The sequence below is a fragment of the Melospiza melodia genome, chromosome 4 (genome assembly GCF_035770615.1).
Source record: "Melospiza melodia melodia isolate bMelMel2 chromosome 4, bMelMel2.pri, whole genome shotgun sequence".
In the NCBI taxonomy this organism is placed as follows: Eukaryota; Metazoa; Chordata; class Aves; order Passeriformes; family Passerellidae; genus Melospiza; species Melospiza melodia.
Window position 1 is genome coordinate 4,437,651 of NC_086197.1, and position 18,313 is coordinate 4,455,963.

Below are 18,313 nucleotides of genomic sequence, written 5' to 3' on the forward strand. Positions count from 1 at the left end.
AACTTCTCTGCCTCACCTAGCTAAAAAACCAACTAAAAGCAAAGGAGAGCTCTCTCCTGCTGCCCATGCTGCAGACAACACAGTCTGTGAGAAGGAAAGCTGAAGCTCTTTTATGTTTTTGGATACAGTCACCTCAGATATTCCACAGCTTCTCCTTCTCCCCCCTTGGCTCCCAGATCTGGTTTTAAAAGCAGAGAATTCAATATCCAGCATAAGCAGAGCAGACAATTGGGGATACAAGCAGCATAAAGTCACCCTAAGACAGTGGGGCAGTTATCCATGAATGAAGGCTGATTATTCTGATTTTGTTACAGAATCCAACGTGGCCAAAATGGGCTGATTTTAGTCACAGTTACCTGTGTGATAAATTAGGAAAAATCCTGAGGTGTAACTACAGAGTGTTTCACCCAGAGTTAGTCATTTGTGCTCCTCCAAAATTTCTTACCTAAGCATAAACTGCACACTCTTTAAAACAACAGCATTAAACTGCTCTCTGCCCCATTCAATTCTAGGAACGAGGTACCTGAATTTCATTGCTGCCAACAACAGCCTTAGAAACAAATCCAACAAATCAGGGCTGGCTGACTGAAATGATCTTGGATGTGCACACAGAGCTCCTGAAAGGCATTTCTGAGAGGCAGGCAGTGCCTGCATTGTGAAAGCTCTGCACACACCACATCACCATGGGGGCTCTCCCATCATTAGTATCAATGACCATTAGGGTGATGGCTCACTGTGAAAATGAGCATCCAAACCCTGCAGCTCCTGGCACTTAACCCCGAGCCTCCACACACATTCCCTGATTATTTTTTTCCTTCCTTGTGCATTAAGCACCGTGCCCAGGGCTCACAAGAGATGGATGGAGAGCTCCAGCTCCCAATCTCCAGACCCAGGAGTCTTTAATGAAGGCCCTGTGAAATCAGCAGTTTGGGAGCTTCCAGGGAAAAGAGGGGGGAAGCTGATATTGTGACTGCAATTTCTACATCAGTTTTTAGCCCACAGAGATAAAAGAATAATAGCAATAACATTGTGAGAGTGCTGTTATCCAGGGAAAATCAGCATCTTAAGCAACATGCTCAGGAGCAAAACCAGATCACAGAGCTCACAGTGACTGCATGAGAAGGTTATGAATTCACCTGTGTGAGAAACAAGTACACACACCAGATTCCCTGCACTCAGCAGGCTTTGCATGGTTATTTCCTTCCAAATTGTAGCCCCTCTGGGTGAAAACCAAAATCTATTTACTCATCTTTGCAAACCAAAAAACTATTTGGTCATCTCTGCAAACCAAAAAACTATTTAGTCATCTTTGCAGGCAAAGAGATTTACTGTGGCAGGTAGACAGAAATGCATAGATAAATGTAACAGAAATTGTAAAATCCCGAAAAGTTTAAAAGTTTCAGAAGGAAAAGGGTTTTTTTAAAAGTATAATTTAAAAGTTTTGAAAGCCATGGGGGAGGATGTTTGTGCTGCTTGCCCAGCCATCAATCCTGGTAAGGTGTTCCTGTAGCATTCCACAGCTCCTTGTGCACTTGTTCCACATCAGAAACACAGAAAGAGGAAAAAAAGTGTGTCTACAAAGCAAAATGCTAAATTTTAGATAAATCCCCATCCAAGTCAGAATTCCTAACCACAGCCAGAACTACTGCAAGCCAGCCACCAGCTTGGTTGAGAGCTGAATCAGTATTTCTGGGCAGCACGGGCACACACTGGCCCTTGCCAACAGTGGGTGTGAATTGGGGTCTTTCCCATGAAATGACATCGTCCCAGGTGTCACTGATGCCTCACAGCGAAAGAAAGACAACCTGGAGGTTTCCTGAACACCAAACACTGGTGAAAATGAGTGTCTGCCATGCCTAGGCAATGGGCACGAGAGGCAGCTCCATGCCCTGTGCCTTTGGGATCTCAGACCAGCCCCAAATAGATTTTGTGGCACAACAACACCTAAAATTTATGGGCCATTCCATGCTGGGATGTCACTGCAGCATAAATATCCTGCCCAGGGCTCTGACCTCACACCTCCAAGCTCCATCCAATTATCCCCCACACTAAGGGCCTCTTCTCACTCCCAAACCCCACGGTCACTTTTTGAAGGATATTCTTTGGAGACAGCTCTGCAAAACCCAGCAGATTTACAGCAGCACAATGTTCTTACATAAAGCATAAACCAGTTCACTGCACAATTATGTTGTTTCTCCCTGGTAGTGCCAACAGTCTACAGCAAATATCCACTACAAATAAAAGCATCAAAACATAGAAGACAAATAGAGGGATGTGGTGTCCAAGAAATCCATTCTGATTTGGGGTTGGGATTTTGGGTTTTTCTTTTTTTTTATCTTATTTTCTGCATTCTACAGAAAGAGGAGAATGTGTGGGGATGATGCTTGCAGTTTATTGTATGCATTACATTGTTTAATATACAATGGAAGAAACATCAATTAAAAAAAGGACTGAAATTTTGGTTCATGCTTAAAACTGGGGGAGTTTTTTTAGAATCACAGAATGGTTTGGACTGGAAGGGACCTTAAAGATCCTCTTGTTCCAAGCCCCTACAGTGGGAAGGGATGCTTTACACTAGACAAGGTGGCTCAAAGCCCCATCCAGCCTGGTCCTGAACACTTCCAGGGATGGAGCAACCACAACTTCTCTGAGCAGTGTATCCTAAATTTTTTCCAACTTTTTTTTTTCAGAGATTTCAAAGCGAAAAGCAATCTATTACTAGTTTCAGCCTGACACCTCCAACACAAAGATGCATCTCAGAGGCAAGAGGCAAAGGGATTCTTGGCTGGAAAATTCTGTCAGGACTCAGGGGGAGGCTGGTGCCACTGTGCTTGGGTTAGTGAGGAATTTATGTTTAAAGAGGCTGACCTGAAACAGAGACTAGACAGAGCTGAAGGAATTAAGTAGGTATTTATTGTAAGGCCTTCAAAGGATACACCTTGGGCAGTACAAGAGCCTGGCTGTGGGCTCCAAGGTGCACTTGTAAGGTCTGATTTAAGGGTTTGCCTGTGCCTCTCCCCAAATGTCACTGCTCACCCCCAGAGCTTGGGACAGCAATGAAAATCCAACCACTCCCATGGCCCAGCACCCTCCCAAATTATCATGGAAATAGCAAACAAGCCTCATTCACCACGACTCCAACTTCTGACACCCCATGAAGCAGAAACATATGTTTTCCAAAAAATCCCATCAAACTCATTTCACAATTTACAGTGCGTTCTGTAATTAATCACATTTGTATTGCCAGCTCCTAATGACTGAATCCCGTTTAATTACTCTGGAGCCTTTCAGCTGTGTGATGTGAGCACCACAAATCAGAACCTGCAGGGCCTGATGAACATTCATCATGCATCCTTCCCCAAATTAATGGTACAGTCAAAGCACAGCCAGGCCCCATGAGGTGCTCAACATCCTATGCACAAAATGTAAATTCATAACCATCATCACAACACCATCAAAGAAATACATCAAGGCTCATTTTGTGCTTGCTAGACATGTGTTTTCTTCACTTGGAAACAGAGAAGGGGCTTGAACTATAAATCCCAGGATCAAAAACATCCCCTGAAACTTTGAAGAGTTTAAATCTGAATCGGAGATCAACGTGGAACATTACTGTGAACTGAGAATAACAATGTGCTACAGGACAAGAAATGGGAGCAGCTTTTCCACAGCTCTCTGAATTTCCTTTGAATTACAAAACTTTAGCTTCTCCATCAACCTGGGATATTCTGACTGGAGATGATGATGCTCCATTGAACCCAAATGTCTTCACTGCTAAATCAAATATTACTGCAGAGCCATGGTTCATTCAACTGGTTTGTGAGCCCTTAATCTCATCTTCATCATACAATGCTTCCTCTTAAGCTTTTTTGCGTTCTTTCTAAATAAATTTAGATATTCTACATAAAGAGGCCTTCCCAACCTGCTGAAAAGGTCAAGCTCAACAGCAGAACTGCTCAAAGCAAAGCAGGGATCTATGGAAAAAGTAATTTCAGGAGCCAAAACATTCAGGGTGTTGATGTTCCACTCCTCGCTGACCTTCCCAGAGGTGTCTGGCACAGGGGAATTGCAGGATTTCCCCCTCTCTAGGTTCTGTACTCTTCAATGTCATGCATATGCTTCCTCTTAAGTTTTTTTGCCTTCTTTCTGAATAAATGTAGATATTCTACATGAAGAGGCCTTCCCAACAGATCCATCTGCTGAGAAGGTCAAGCTCAACAGCAGAACTGCTCAAAGCAAAGCAGGATTCTATGGAAACGGTAATTTCAGGAGCCAAAACATTCAGGGTGTAGATGCTTCACAAGGGCAGGGGACTCCTCATTGACCTTCCCAGAGGTGTTTGGCAGAGGGGAATTGCAGGATTTCCCCCTCAGCAGTCAAACATTCAGGGTGTAGATGTTCCACTCCTCACTGACCTTCCCAGAGGTGTTTGGCACAGGGGAACTGCAGGATTTCCCCCTCTCTGTTCTGTACTCATCACAGCAGAGTCTCTTCACTAAATCTGGTACAACACATAGCAGAATGATTTCCTGAATCTAGAAAAGGTTTCCCCTGGATATAATTAATCTCCTACATCAACTCCAGCCCTTTAGGAAGTAGCTACATTTTTTACACCTAAAAACGCTGACTTTCCCCTCGTTTCTTCATTCCCAAGTGACAGCATGGGGAAAGAAGCTTTTTTTAGCTACAAACACAGGAGGTGGATGCTCCGCCTCTCAACACAAAATAAACCATCAATCAGGATGGGTTTCAGCATGTCCTTAAACTCATTTGTAGGTCTGGGTTTTATTCCTTCTGTGACCAAAATCAAACGGAAGCGAGAGCACGCACACAGAGACACAGAAACGGATTATTTGGGAATTCAGAGCAAAAGTTCTCCCATCCAGAAGGGCCAGAACTGAGCCAGAATTTGCTGTCTGGGTTGGAAGAACTGATTTTTAGTTGTCATCAGGAAAATGCTTCATAGGAGCATCCCTTAAAGCTCTGCTCTGTGTTACCAGCCACCTCCACGGGCTGCAGGAGCATATGGCCCGCTTCAGGAACCCAGCCCCTTCCACGGTGACTGGGAGCCCACATTATCATGCATAATGAAGGAAAAATCCAGTGCAAGTCACAGCTGGCTCAGGATCATGCTGGTGCCTGCATCTGCCACGAGCAGCTTCCCAAATTCACTCCGTGCCTGTTCCTCACCAATCCCAGGTGCACCTGAAGGAAAGCTCTGCTGAAGACATGGCACTGGACATGGTGGTTTGTCCTTGGTCTAAAAGAGCTCAGAAAATCCTCCTTCACTCAGCACTAAAAGATATAATTTAATATTCAAGCTGATCAAAAAAAGGTCCATTGCAGAAAAGTGTACTTCAATTCTGGCATGCTCTGGAGCAAATCCCTTGTGCTACTCACCCTTCCCAGTTCCTACCCAATGCACCAAAAATATCCTTCTCTGATATAAACACCCAAAACTGTCAAACTTTGAATATCAAAGACATGGGGTTTTTTTTTAAGTCTCCACAGATGTCTCCAATAGAGATTAATTAAGTTTGACCATGCTTTACCTTTTATATCATTAACTACCCAAGTCTAGTCTTACAGCTGAAGTGGCATTTCCATTCCAGAACTCCTCTGGGGAAAATTACAGGAGACTGGGGAAGGGAAATTAAATTCAATTATCAAGAATGACTATTTAAAAATCTCTCAAACTAATAATTTTTTAAGAGTATTTTATTTAAAATGCATTTAGCCAGACATTAATTAAATTGACAATTACAGAATGAGTGGTCTGCACCCACTGTTATGCTTTCAGGGTCAATCATCCCATTTTTCTGAGGTTTTTGGGTTTTTTAGCTGCACAGCTTGAGAGCAGATGTCCCAGGACATGGTGTGAGTGTGGAAGAACAACTGTGGATATTCACTGCTGGATATTCAAGGTGAGCAAGGTGCACATGTCAGTGGTCTTTGCTTGAATAATGACACTGTAATCTCCTCTGTGACCACAAACCAAGTCTACAAATGGGGCTGTAATTCTCCTCTTAGATACTGAACAGATTCTCAACTTTTCTGCATTTTCTTTCATATTCACATGGTCTGAACCAAGGAGTTGGATAATGTCAAACACTGGTTAAACTCAGAGCAACAGGGCCTGTAGTTCTTAAACTGTTTTTCTTTTAAGGAGCCTCACAGAGGCTAATTATGAAATAATTTCCATCTTGGCACTCAAATGTATTGGGAGGATTTTGCTGTTTCACTCAGTGGATGCAAGAACTGTCAAAGGGAATTGTTTTCTGAAATGGTCTCAAAGGTACCACCCAAAAACCAATTCTGCTGCTAAAGAAGGAGGAAATCTCAGGAAATCTACTTGCAGCAAAGCCTGGTGTCTGCTCACAGCCTTTCCCTGCAGTATTTCCTTGGAAATGCAGCTCCTCATTCACAGTCTCTGCCTTAGGCTGCAGTTACTCCTCTGCTGCCCCATCTCTGCTCCTCCAGCACAACCTGCACTGAACACCAGGCTCAGAACCAATGCTTTGGTCACGGTGGAGGCTGCAGGCTGTGATCAGAATCATGAGCAACACAAGGCAAAGCCAGGGGGTCTCACCTGCTCACCTCAGGCATCCTGAACAGAGCCTGAGTCCCACTGAAATGAGATTTCCTTGCAAGGGGTCAGGAGCTGCAGCAGAAATGGGTTCTGCCAACATTTTGGGCTGGATAAATCAGTTGTTGCAGCTCAGCGTCACTTGCAAGGAGTTTTGCTGCATCAGTATTTGTTGAAGTTTAATGCTTTTGGGCTTGAGCTTTGATCTACAGAGACAGAATCTCATACGCTGCCTAATAACACCCAAAAAAATGGAATTCAGATCTGTGGGGGTTTGGACAAGCAAAACTCCCTCAGTTTCTAACACAACCTCTCTTCTAATACAAAGCCCTGCTCATCTGTAGCAGAAACCTCATGGGGCCATAATCCATCCAGCCAAGAGGGATAAATTTCAGTTCCCAAAGCTGCCCACTACAAAATCAACTGGTTGCACAAGAAAAAAAAAAAAAAAAGGAAGAAAAAAGAAAAAAAAGCACTTTTACTCCTTTGATGGCAAAAGCAGCTAAGAAACATCTCATTCCATGCAACACCAACCCCAGCACTCCATGCAAGGTGTGGGATTGAGAGGATCCCCAGCCCATGCTGATGCCTTCCCAAAGTTATCTCTACCCCTATAATCACCCTTGCTTTTATCTCCCTACTTGCCTCATTTGCTTTTCACTTGCTGGTCCAGCTGTGAAAACATCAACTGGCTTCAGTCCTACTGTTCCCAAGGAGAAATCACATCCCCAAGGATTTTTTTTAGAAATTATTGCAAAAGACATGGAACACAGAGCTAACACATACCCTGATGTCCTGCTGGCCATTTGTCATGACTGGCAAACATAAAGAAACTTCACCAGCACACCCAAGCCCCAGCCCTGCCAAGAGCCTGAGCTTGAAGAGAATTTCCATCTCCCTGCATAAATCTGTGATATCCAGTGCACAAGTGTCCAAGCCTCACTGGCCATAGGGGGCCAGACTCCAGAGCACTTTGGGCTTGTTCTAGTCCTTCAAGAAGCAGCAAACTGGGTGTTGAAGGCTTCCAAAACCCATAAAAATCCTATTTGCTTACAATCAGAAATGACCAGCAAGCTCAAGTGATTTTCCTGCTGGATAATGACCTCAGCTGGAGTCCTGAAACACCTCCAGCTGTGATGGCAGAGGATGGATGGCTCCTCAGGTTTTGGGAAAAGGAGAAAGTCAGGAGTTGTCTGCCTTGAAAACCCAGATGCACCATAAGGGCAGGATGAAATGAATCATTCTCTGATATTTGAGCATCTCCCAAACAGCAGAACAGGTATCAGGAGAAAACAAACAGAACCCAGTACAGTGCTGTGTACAGAAAGGAACTAATATCAAGCTTGACTGGAAAAGTTGATTAAATTAGTTTAATTTAAAAGCCCAAACAAACCCTGAAGGAGGTTCTTTGTTTATTGCTTTTTACCAACAGCACACTTTACAGAAGAAGCACCATGTGGGCATGAAATATTCATTCATTAAATCTTTCATAAAGCTCCACACTATTGGTTTCACTCAGGATATATTTATAACTTGTCAAAGCCCCCAAAAATCCCTGCTTTTCTTTCTCCCCCCTCCAGACTGTTTATAAAAGGATTAGGCTTTCAGTTTTCATTGCAATATCCCTGATCCTCAGCCCTGCTTTTGCTTGTACACAAGGTGCTGCTTCTTTAATCATAACAGGATTCATCATTCAGCCTTCCCAACACCAAAGGCACCAGAGCACCCAAAAGGGACCCTTATAATGCTTCAAACCATCCAGCTGCTATGGGAATGGCAGCATCACTTCTTTATGGGGGAAGGCAGAATGTGGAGATAAAAGTCAGAACAGAGTATTGGTGATACTTTTACCTGATGTCCAGGAGGAATGATGCATCTGACTCCATGGATATCAGAAAGCTAATTAATTATTTTATTATATTATATTATTCGTTATTACATTGCATCTGAACTGAATCTGCACAAGCACCCAATTGCACATAGCATAAGTAATTACTTTATTAATTATATTATTTATTTATTACTATATTATTCTATAGTACATTATATCTAAACTGAATCTGTACAAGCACCCAACTGCATATAGTATAATTAATTACTTTATAATACTATATTATTCTACATTACATCTCAACTGAATCTGCACAAGCACTCATCTACACACAGTATAATTAATTACTTTATTATGCTATATTTTTCTCTATTACATTACATCTAAACTGAATCTGCACAAGCACCCAACTGCACAAAATCTCGTGACCGTCACCTGATAGTCCCAACACACAGACATGGATTCAACTGGTCAATGAATCAAAACACACCAGAATCCAATCAAGCAAATTCCTTCAGGTAAATAATCTAAACAAATTCCTTCAGGTAAATAATCTTCCACAATGCATTTCACTTGTGAGCAACAAGAGGAGCAGCAATTGAGATAAGAATCGGTTTTTGTTTCTCTGAGGTTCAGAGAATGTGAAGGCCAGAAATATCCTTGGGAAGTTGTGCCTTGATTTTTCTCTGTGAAGAGAAATGTGGCTACAACAGAGTCCACCCAGGCCAGGGAAAAGCAGGCAGGGAGTGGATTCATTGCACCAGGGCCATGTCTGAGACTCTGGCTCTCAAACCTCATCCACTGGAGAACCACTTCTGGAACCCTTCCTTGGCTGCCAGCCAACCTCCAGATTAACCCCCTGCTCGGAGCTGGGTTAATAACACACTAGAGTAAACAGTGCTGCATTATCCTCAGTGTTAGCTGCAAAATTAAGTCATGTTTTTTACAAGGTTTGCTGACTACACGGCTCAGCCCAGTACAGGAACAAGGACAAGCTACAGTTATAGATGAAAAGTATTTCCACCCAGAAATCTGCAAAAATCCAGTATTTGCATTAGGGGAAAACTGCATCAGTGAAACTGTCAACCCTCTAGGGACTTGCACTGATATCTAATCCAGGTGTAGGCCAAATCTGATTTTTCCAAATTCTCCTCAGTAATACTCTGCTGTCCCTGCCCATGGCAGGAGTTAGAATGAGATGATCAGCAAGATCCCGTCCAACCCAAACCATCTTTGAGTTCTGTGATAAAAAAGCACCCAAATACAGGTGCTGAACAGGAAAATGAGGTGCACTGCAGGTTCCTGAGCAGTTCTGATGCCCACAGACACTGCACCCATCCCGGCCTCGCTGGACCACAGGCTGCCTGCTCAGGCCTGCTCCTTCTTCCCTCCCTCCATTTGCTTGTGAGCATAAATAAATATAAATACAGCATAAGCAGATGTTGTTGTCCCTGGAAACTCGGCTTGCTGGGCATGTTTCTGCTGAAACGGCTTCTTAGTGGAAAATTAGGTTTTGATAAAAGTGTGTTTCTTTTCTTGCTTTTAATAAACAGAGCCTGCTTCATGTGCAAGCTCCAGGCTTTCTTTTTTCCACTGGAAAACTGAACAATCTTGCATGGTTTCAGTTCATCAAATGCCTGATCCTCAGCAAGGGCTGGGTTCCCCAAGAGCGTCTCATTGGGTATGGAGGAGAAAAATCTCAAAATGAATGCACAAGGAGAAGCCAACACCCTCTAAGATAAAGTGTGACCCAGGCAAAAGGGCAAGGAGGGACCAGCACCCACTTTTGGGGCGCTGCAACTCAACTCAAAGACAGGTTTTTGGGTGTTTAAACACAAAGACGGCCATCCTGATGTTTTTGAGTGGAAAAACACTAACTTTTTCCTGAAGGAAAATAAGGGCAAGTACAAAGCAGAGGTTTTGAGTTTATGGTTTCATGAAGGGGAAAAAGGAACTTTTCTAAGCCAGTTCCACCAGATACTGAAGAGAAGCAGGAAGAGTGACCCCAGGTGATGAGACTCGGCCTCAGGGAAGAAAACTTTCCCCTGAGCAGAGAGCTGAGAGTGCCCCAAGGTCACTACCTGAGCCACAGCCCTGTAGAGCCAAGGCTGGAAGTCTTGTCCACATTGCTAAAGAACACTTCTACTGCACTCCCTAAACTTCTACTGCACTCCCAAATCACTTTTAAACAAAAAGACTCGTGTTGAACCAAACACTGTTTTTCCTCCTCAATTTTCTCCATCACTCACAGAGCCACAGCAGTGCACACCCTGCATTTCCCACTCAGGAAGTGGTTTTTTTTGTCTGAGTTTCACAATTAAAATATCAGGATAATTTATTTACTCCCCACTCCTCCTAATAAACCTGCCAGCATCTCATCCCTGCAAGGCTCTCTGCAGTTATGGACCAGAAAAATTATATTAAAAGGAAAATCAAAACAAAAAATGTTGACCTCAAGCCCAGCAGAGCTGGAGATGATCAAAACCCTCTGCATTCTGATAAAGTCTACAACTCAAACTTCTTGCAAAGCGGCAAGGTTGTGCCACATTTACACAGTAGCTCAACAATTAATTACATTCCCAAAACACACATGGGGGGCTGTTATGCCCAGTTTACCCCACAAGGGCGTCTCTTGGCAATACTAAGTCTTCTGAAAATAACTAAAGCCAGCAGCACAGGAAAAAGATTTACAGTTTCACACAACAGTGAAAAGAACATTTCCCCCATCAAGACAACGTTATCCTGATGCCACTCAAGACACGAGGAGACTCTTGAATTTTCACATCCCAGGCTGAGGGATCTGACTCATGCCAAGGAAGGGAAGGAAAAGCTACTGAGGGTGCTCTGATGAAAATATGCTTTTCTCAGGAGCAAGTCTGCAAGGGGCTACGAGGGGCTGGGAGGAAATGCCAAGCCATGACATGCTGCAATGAATTCCAGCTCCTGGAAACTCCCAAGATACACCAGAGCCAACTGACCTGACTCCTACTACAGCATATTTCAGGCAAACCCAGCATTTTTACCTCCTCTCCTCCCCTTTGCCGTCATCAGGAGAGCTTAGGGAGGAAAAAAAAAATCCATTTTTTTAATGTGCTCGTTAAGTATGATCTGCTAAATGTTCTATGCCAATGCATAAAGCTGCCTACTATGCTAATAGAATATTTAATTGACATTTATTTGCTGACTAGTTATTTATGCTAACGTCATCCCTGCATAATTAATAGTCTGCTAAAGTCGACTTGAAAAGCACACATAAAACACTGCACTAAGAGTCATTTGCAGCGTTTAAAATAAAGAAATCCTGCCATCTATTTACATTAGGCTAGTCTAAACTCAGTTTTGATGGAATAATAGGATAAAGATCGGGCAGAGATTTTAAGAACCAGCCCTGTATGCTGCTTTAGAAACATCCACAGGCTTTGAGAGTGCAACCTGCCAAAGAAGATTTCCGAGTTTCATTTTACTTGGCTCGAGGGCCCAGTTCTTAGCTGATGTAAAACAGCATAAGCTCAGTGAATGCCTACTTATTTTCTCCAGCCTCAAGCTCTTAGGAAGTGATATTTCAGGTGAAAGAGCTAAACCAGGGCCAGATCTGCTCTCCATACCAGTCAAAAAGCAAAAGGAGAAGTCCACCTTGCCCATCTGATCTCTCTACCTGCAAGTACAATTTAATTTTTACTTCCTCTGGGATAAAACCAGGGGGAAGATAACTTCATTTAAAAAAAAAGAGAACTAAAAAAAAAAAAAAAAAAACACATGATTGTATTTTCTGAAAGGGAATCTCTGAACACCCTCATCCAATGTCAGAAACCTCTTCTCTGATGTCTGTGTCCCTCTTGTGAGAACCTGTGGACAAGCTTTGCATTCAGCAAGGCAGCTCCAAAAATGATGCTGAAAGCCAAGGGTATGGACCCCAAAAAAAGCCTTCTGTGTGCCTTGGAGTGCCATCAAACCCACACCTGCAGCACAGCAGACCATCCTGTGGCCATTCAGAATCACCCTGCTGTAAATTTCACCAAGTCCAACCAGATCCATTTCTCCCCTCCTTTACACTGCTGACCTCAAAGAGCAGGATTTTGCTCTGGGATAGATTCACATAATATATAAAACCAACCAAACCAAAAAAAGCAGTAAGTTGTTATTTGAAGGTAACTCAATATGCCCTGGCACAAATTTTATCTCCCTTTTCCACCATATCCTGCCCAGAATCTGATCCAGCACTTGGAATCACAGTGAAATTTCCTTTCTTTGGCCTACATCTGGGATAGGAGTGAATCTCACCTGAGAGCCACATGAAAACCTGTCTCAAATACTGACCAAATGATGGTGTTTGCCTTCACAGAAAGCCTGGGCAGGCAAAATGCTTTAACTCTACCCCAACTTAATGGTATGTTCGATGAATAAACTTTGTCAAGCTCAGCACCATGAAAGAGAAGGTTATTTTAACTCAGGATCAGACTTCTGAACTTTAATCCTCCTTGTATTGATGCAACAGGGAAGTGAAAGCTGCTTTCCCACACAGAATCACAGTGGGATTGATCTTCTTGGTCACCAAGCCCAGGTACAGAGGTTTCCCCATTTTTGCACCAGCCCACCACAAAATCAAAATATAGACCTGGTTCTCCCCCTGTTGTGTTGCTTCCCATCTCCACAGACCCCAGCTCACAGATCCGCCCACAGAAATGCCCTGTTTGAATTTCCATCTGTCAATAGCATCAAAGCAGAGCCAGTGCTGCAATTCCAAGTGCACAAAGCAATTCCCTCATCCGGTGTCTTTAGCTCATTTCAGGATGCATTACAACAGTGCCAGGGGAGCCTGGGCTCTGTCAGCTCAGCTGGAAATCTGCAAGCTGCACAAAAACCCCCTGAGTGTCAATCACAGGACGTCCCTGCTCTTTCACAATGCATAATTTAGCTACTACACTTGTCAGGTTCTCCACGCCCGATGGTGGATGTGGCCATGAACTCAACTGTCACCAGCAGAGGAAGACACACATGGAAATGAACAGGCTAAAGGACACCTCTTTTCCTTTCAGCAATCAACAAAGTTTAGTTAGGCTTCAATTTTTAATGCCCAGTGGGTAAAAAGGATGAAGGATGCTCAGTCCAAGGGATGAGGAAGGCAACAAACTGCACTTAGAGGAGGAAGAGTTTTGGGTATGACATAGGAGGGGATAAATTCTATCCCTGCTACCATTCAGGTTGATAAAATGGGGAAATTTTAACTAATTGATGGAAAATCTACCTTATATCCCAGCCTTATAGAGCAGGAAACAAAGGCTCCCACGCCACCAGGGCCCTGCCACTGCCAGGGAACTCTGAAGTAGGCTGCCCTTCCTCACATGAATTACAAGTGCTGAAGGGCCTTGTCAGGAAGGATGAAAATTTCACACTCAGCTACATCAGGCTGTAGTTACCCACTGCTTACACCACAGTTAATATGCAATAAAGAAGAAATCTCTGTCCCAGGACGTGACATTAGAGCTGATCAGTGCCAAAGCTACAGACCATAAGGACAGCTTCACACTTGCCTCAGCTAGTTCATGAATAAACATCCAATTCATTCAAATGAGTTCTATATTAACTAATTTAAATAATTTTCATTTTGCTTTGAATGGTAAACAGATCTATTCTGCCAGGATAGTTGAGTTTGCAATTCAAATTACACACCGATTTGTAATGAGAAAAATATAATTAATGGCAGAGCTTGAAGTAACTACAATTTTATTCCTTTGATTTCCTGTGTAGGAGGGGGTTGGAGCATGAAGCTCACAGGCACACGTGCACTCACATCATCCTGCCATAAACCAAGACATTTTATTGTCACCTCAGGTATTCCTGGTCTGGTGACTGCACCATCACGTCACAGGAGGACAGAACATGACTTGACATTTTACTCACAGGCCACAGGCACCATGATGTAACTAATGTCACCCCATAAATAACAGAGCAGCAGTCTGCAAATTAATCAACTTCCTTCGATTTGGATCATAAACTACAATTATTTGGCAGCCGCCTCTTAAAAGCTCTGTGTGTGCTGGACTTTAAATCAAGTTCTATTGATCTGCTGAACTGAACCAGCCCATTTTGTTGCATCTCTCTCCCATCTAATGAAATTCTTTGTCCCATCACTCCACCATTCTTGTCTGGCAGCACATTTACGAGATGAGCACCCATCAGTCCAACCTGACTCACGAGCAGAAACGAAGCATTGTCCCAGTGCTGCCATCCTGGCTGTTAAACAAGTCTATTTTGGCAACTCTGCTTTTTAACCAAGGCCTTCAGCTCCTGATTAAAACCACAGCCTAATGACACACAACCAGCCCCAGCCATGCTGTAGCCAACAGATACAGCCACTGTGATGAAGATATACAGAATTGATGCCTTCACAACTGGGTCCGTGCAATTTAAAGCTGGTTTTTGTTTCTCCCAAAATTCTGACAACAAAATACAGAGGTTTAAAAAAATCTCTACATAGAGAACATAGTTTCATAGAAAACATCAGTTTCTCTTTTACCAATGCATAGGTCCTATGATTCTTTAAGTTCCTGAAGGCTGAGATCCTCCTGGGCATTTTAGATGCCTCATTCCAAAATGAGCCAAGCTCGTAAATGATTAAATCTCCTTTGGAATAACAACCCATGCATTTAATTTCTTCTTTTTGAAAATTATACTGTGACATATTCAACAAAGTTTAGTCACTGAAAAAGGGAGTGGGAATGAAAAAATAAACAAAAAAAGCCCCAAACTAACAGGGCAGCTGCCCACATTCAGCACCCTGGTGTCCAGTTACATCACCCACCAGAGAAAAAGGGATGCAGGGCACACTGAACACTGGCAGTCAGTCAAGCAAGGCAATTCACACAGAGTGGCCACGACCCAAAGGGCAAATTCCAGCTGATCCATGAAAAGCAGCTGCCGCAGGTTATAAGGGAATTGCTATTTTCTATTATGACATTCAGTAAATTCTCTTACCCCCCTGACCCTCACTTTTGAGATTTGGTCTGTAGCACTGTACACCTTTCTGGTAACACTGATTGTAATCCACATAATAAAATGCAGTTTAAGAGGCCAATAAAATAAAACACCTCACCCCTCACATCAGCTTGATTTACTGGTACCAAGCCAAGAGATTTCTCAGCCGTATTTATCTTCAAGACTTCTTTTTTTTTTTTCCTTTTTTTTTTTTAAGCAATCAATCTTGTGTTTATTCAAAACACACAGACCAGAACAAAAAAGACAAGTTTAGCTCACAGTTGGGCACATGCAAGGCAGGAATGTCAGCTTTGATTCAAAGACTGTGTGTACAGCTCACTTCAGGAGGAAGGCAGGGAACACTCACTCCAGGAGAATTCCCATGTGGCACACAACTGGCACATGCAATGGCCACACAGCAAAAAGGGGAAGAATAACTTCAGCAGCAGAGCCCTTAAATGAGACTTTCCTTAAATGTATGCACAAGCTGGAGGCTGAATATTCATCTCTTCTTCCCTTGATGCAGAATAAATGGGATATATGGCAGGAATACTTAGCAGCAACACTGACAATATGCCTCTGCTTGGAGCAATGTAATAGCAGGGATACACCAAAGCTGCTCTGTTGATGCACATGGCCTATATATACATTAATATATATATATTTATATTCTTATACACTGGGGATCAAATTGTATTATTAACAAACTGTTCCACATGGGCCACTCAGAAATCCACAACACTTCCACTCAGCTTTTGTGCATCTGAGAGCTGCCAATCAGGACATGCCTTAACCAATAACAATCAAATTCTGCTATCTTTAATCACATGGATCTACCATTGGAATTAAAAGCTGACAGAGTCTGGCGATGGAAGGTTTTAAATTTTCAGGGCAAAACAGTTTCGAGTGCAAAGTCAGCTTCTGATTTTGGTTACACCCAAGCTGATCTTGCTTATTTTAGTTTGGTCTCACTCTTGAATGTCACCCCTCCTTTCCACAAGAACAGGACTTCTCCGTGAAGTGAAAATCACAGCATTACAGTTCAGCAGTAAAAAGACATCTCCCTATGGAAGTGCCTTCTGTTGTCACCAACTAAGGCAAAAACTCCTTTGCTGGGAGCTGAGTGGCAAACTGAATCCTGTGGGGATACAATCCTGCCCACATCACCCAACAGCAGCCAAGGACCTGCAGTACCCATCCCATGTGGCATTCACAAGCTCTGAACAATCCCTTCACACAGGATTTCTCTCCTGGAAAGCTCAGAAGCCTCAGAGAAAAAGGAAAACAATAATTATCTCATTTGCTTCTCCTGTGTTGTGCTCATGTGGAATGTGTTTGGAGATTGTTTACCCACAGGTGATTGTTTCATTGGATTCCGGTGTGAGTTGTTTTGACTCTTTGGCCAATCAGTGCCAAGAGAAAAACGAAACCAATTATTAACTCATTTGCTTCTCCTGTGTTTTGCTCACGTGGAATGTGTTTGGAGATTGTTTTGTTGGTTTCATGTTAATTGTTTCCACTCTTTGGCCAATCAGTGCCAAGCTGTGTTGAGACTCTGGAGAGAGTCAGGAGTTTTCATTATTATCTTTTCAGCATTGTGTAAGTATCCTTTCTGCATTCTTTAGTATAGTATAGTTTAGTATTCTTTAATATAACATAGATCATAAAATAACAAATCAGCCTTCTGAGCACATGGAGTTCTCAGATTCATCACCGAGTCAGACTCATCACTCCTCCCTTCATCAGCGCACCCCACAAATCCAGCAATCCCAGCCCAACCAGAAACCTGGAGCCCAACAGCAGAGCAGGACCCCAACAGAGCAGGCAGAACTCACCCTCTGGGGGCATCAGCACCTTGTTGTTCTGCGTGCACCATCCCACGGGGTGCAGGTCTGCTGTCATCACGTCACACCAGAAGTCAGCCCTGCGGTCGTCGCCGTAGCCGCAGTAGCGCAGCAGCAGCAGCTGCCCGCACGTGGTGATGATGGTCGCCACCCAGTACGTGTCTGGGCTGCCCTTGTTGGCCACCTCCAGCTTCATCCCTGGCTGGAAGCTGCTCTGAAGGCTGATTTCAACCTTGCAAAAAGGAGAATGGAATGGTGTTAACTTTTTCTGCTTGGCAGGGAGATCCCCTCACGTCCCCTCTCCTCCCCTGGGAATGCTGCCCTTGAAGAGCAGCCCTGGGATAGGACATGAGCTGGTTGTGCTTCTTAATCCAACCACCTCCTCCTCCTTCTCTCCGGGCAGTTCCAGTCCTACTTCACTGGCTCAGATCCCATCATGCAGGCTCTGAAGTGGTACCTTCAGGTGTACAACATCCAAGAGAGGACTGGCACTCATCTCCAACCCCTAAATGTCCCCAATGCCTTGGATACAGCCAGCATAACCCAAATGAAGCTTCATTTCCCACATGCAGGAGTGGTGTCCTCAGGTGTACATCATCCAAGAGAGGACTGGCACTCATCTCCAACCCCTAAATGTCCCCAGTGTCTTGGATACAGTCAGCATAACTCAAATGAAGCTTCATTTCCCACTGCACAGCTCCACCAGGCACATCACAGGGCACAGAAAGGCAGGTATGGAGCTGTCACAGACATCTTTTATGAAAATCCTTTCCTTAGGATTTTTTTCCTCTTGAGAAGCTGGGAGGCCTCAGGAACAAAATGTAAACAATGATTATCTGCTGCTGTGGAATGCAACAGGTGCATCTGGGATTGGCCCATGTTGGATGTTTCTAATTAATGGCCAATCACAGTCAGCTGGCTTGGACAGAGTCTAGGACAGCAGCCTTTGTTATCATTCTTTCTTTTTCTATTCTTAGCTTAGCTAGCCTTCTGATGAAACCTTTTCTTCTATTCTTTTAGTATAGTTTTAATGTAATATATATCATAAAATAATAAATGAGCCTTCTGAGACATGGA

The 18,313-nt window shown here is 43.4% G+C and overlaps 1 protein-coding gene across 1 annotated transcript in view; it reads right to left on the bottom strand.

Moving 5' to 3' along the window:
* Positions 1-18,313, bottom strand: part of SFMBT2 (Scm like with four mbt domains 2) — a 116,341-nt gene that overhangs the window by 75,451 nt on the left and 22,577 nt on the right. Inside the window, exon 4 of the mRNA XM_063153687.1 lies at positions 17,228-17,468. Within this exon, the coding sequence (XP_063009757.1) occupies positions 17,228-17,468 (241 nt within the window). The remainder of the gene's footprint in view (positions 1-17,227; positions 17,469-18,313) is intronic.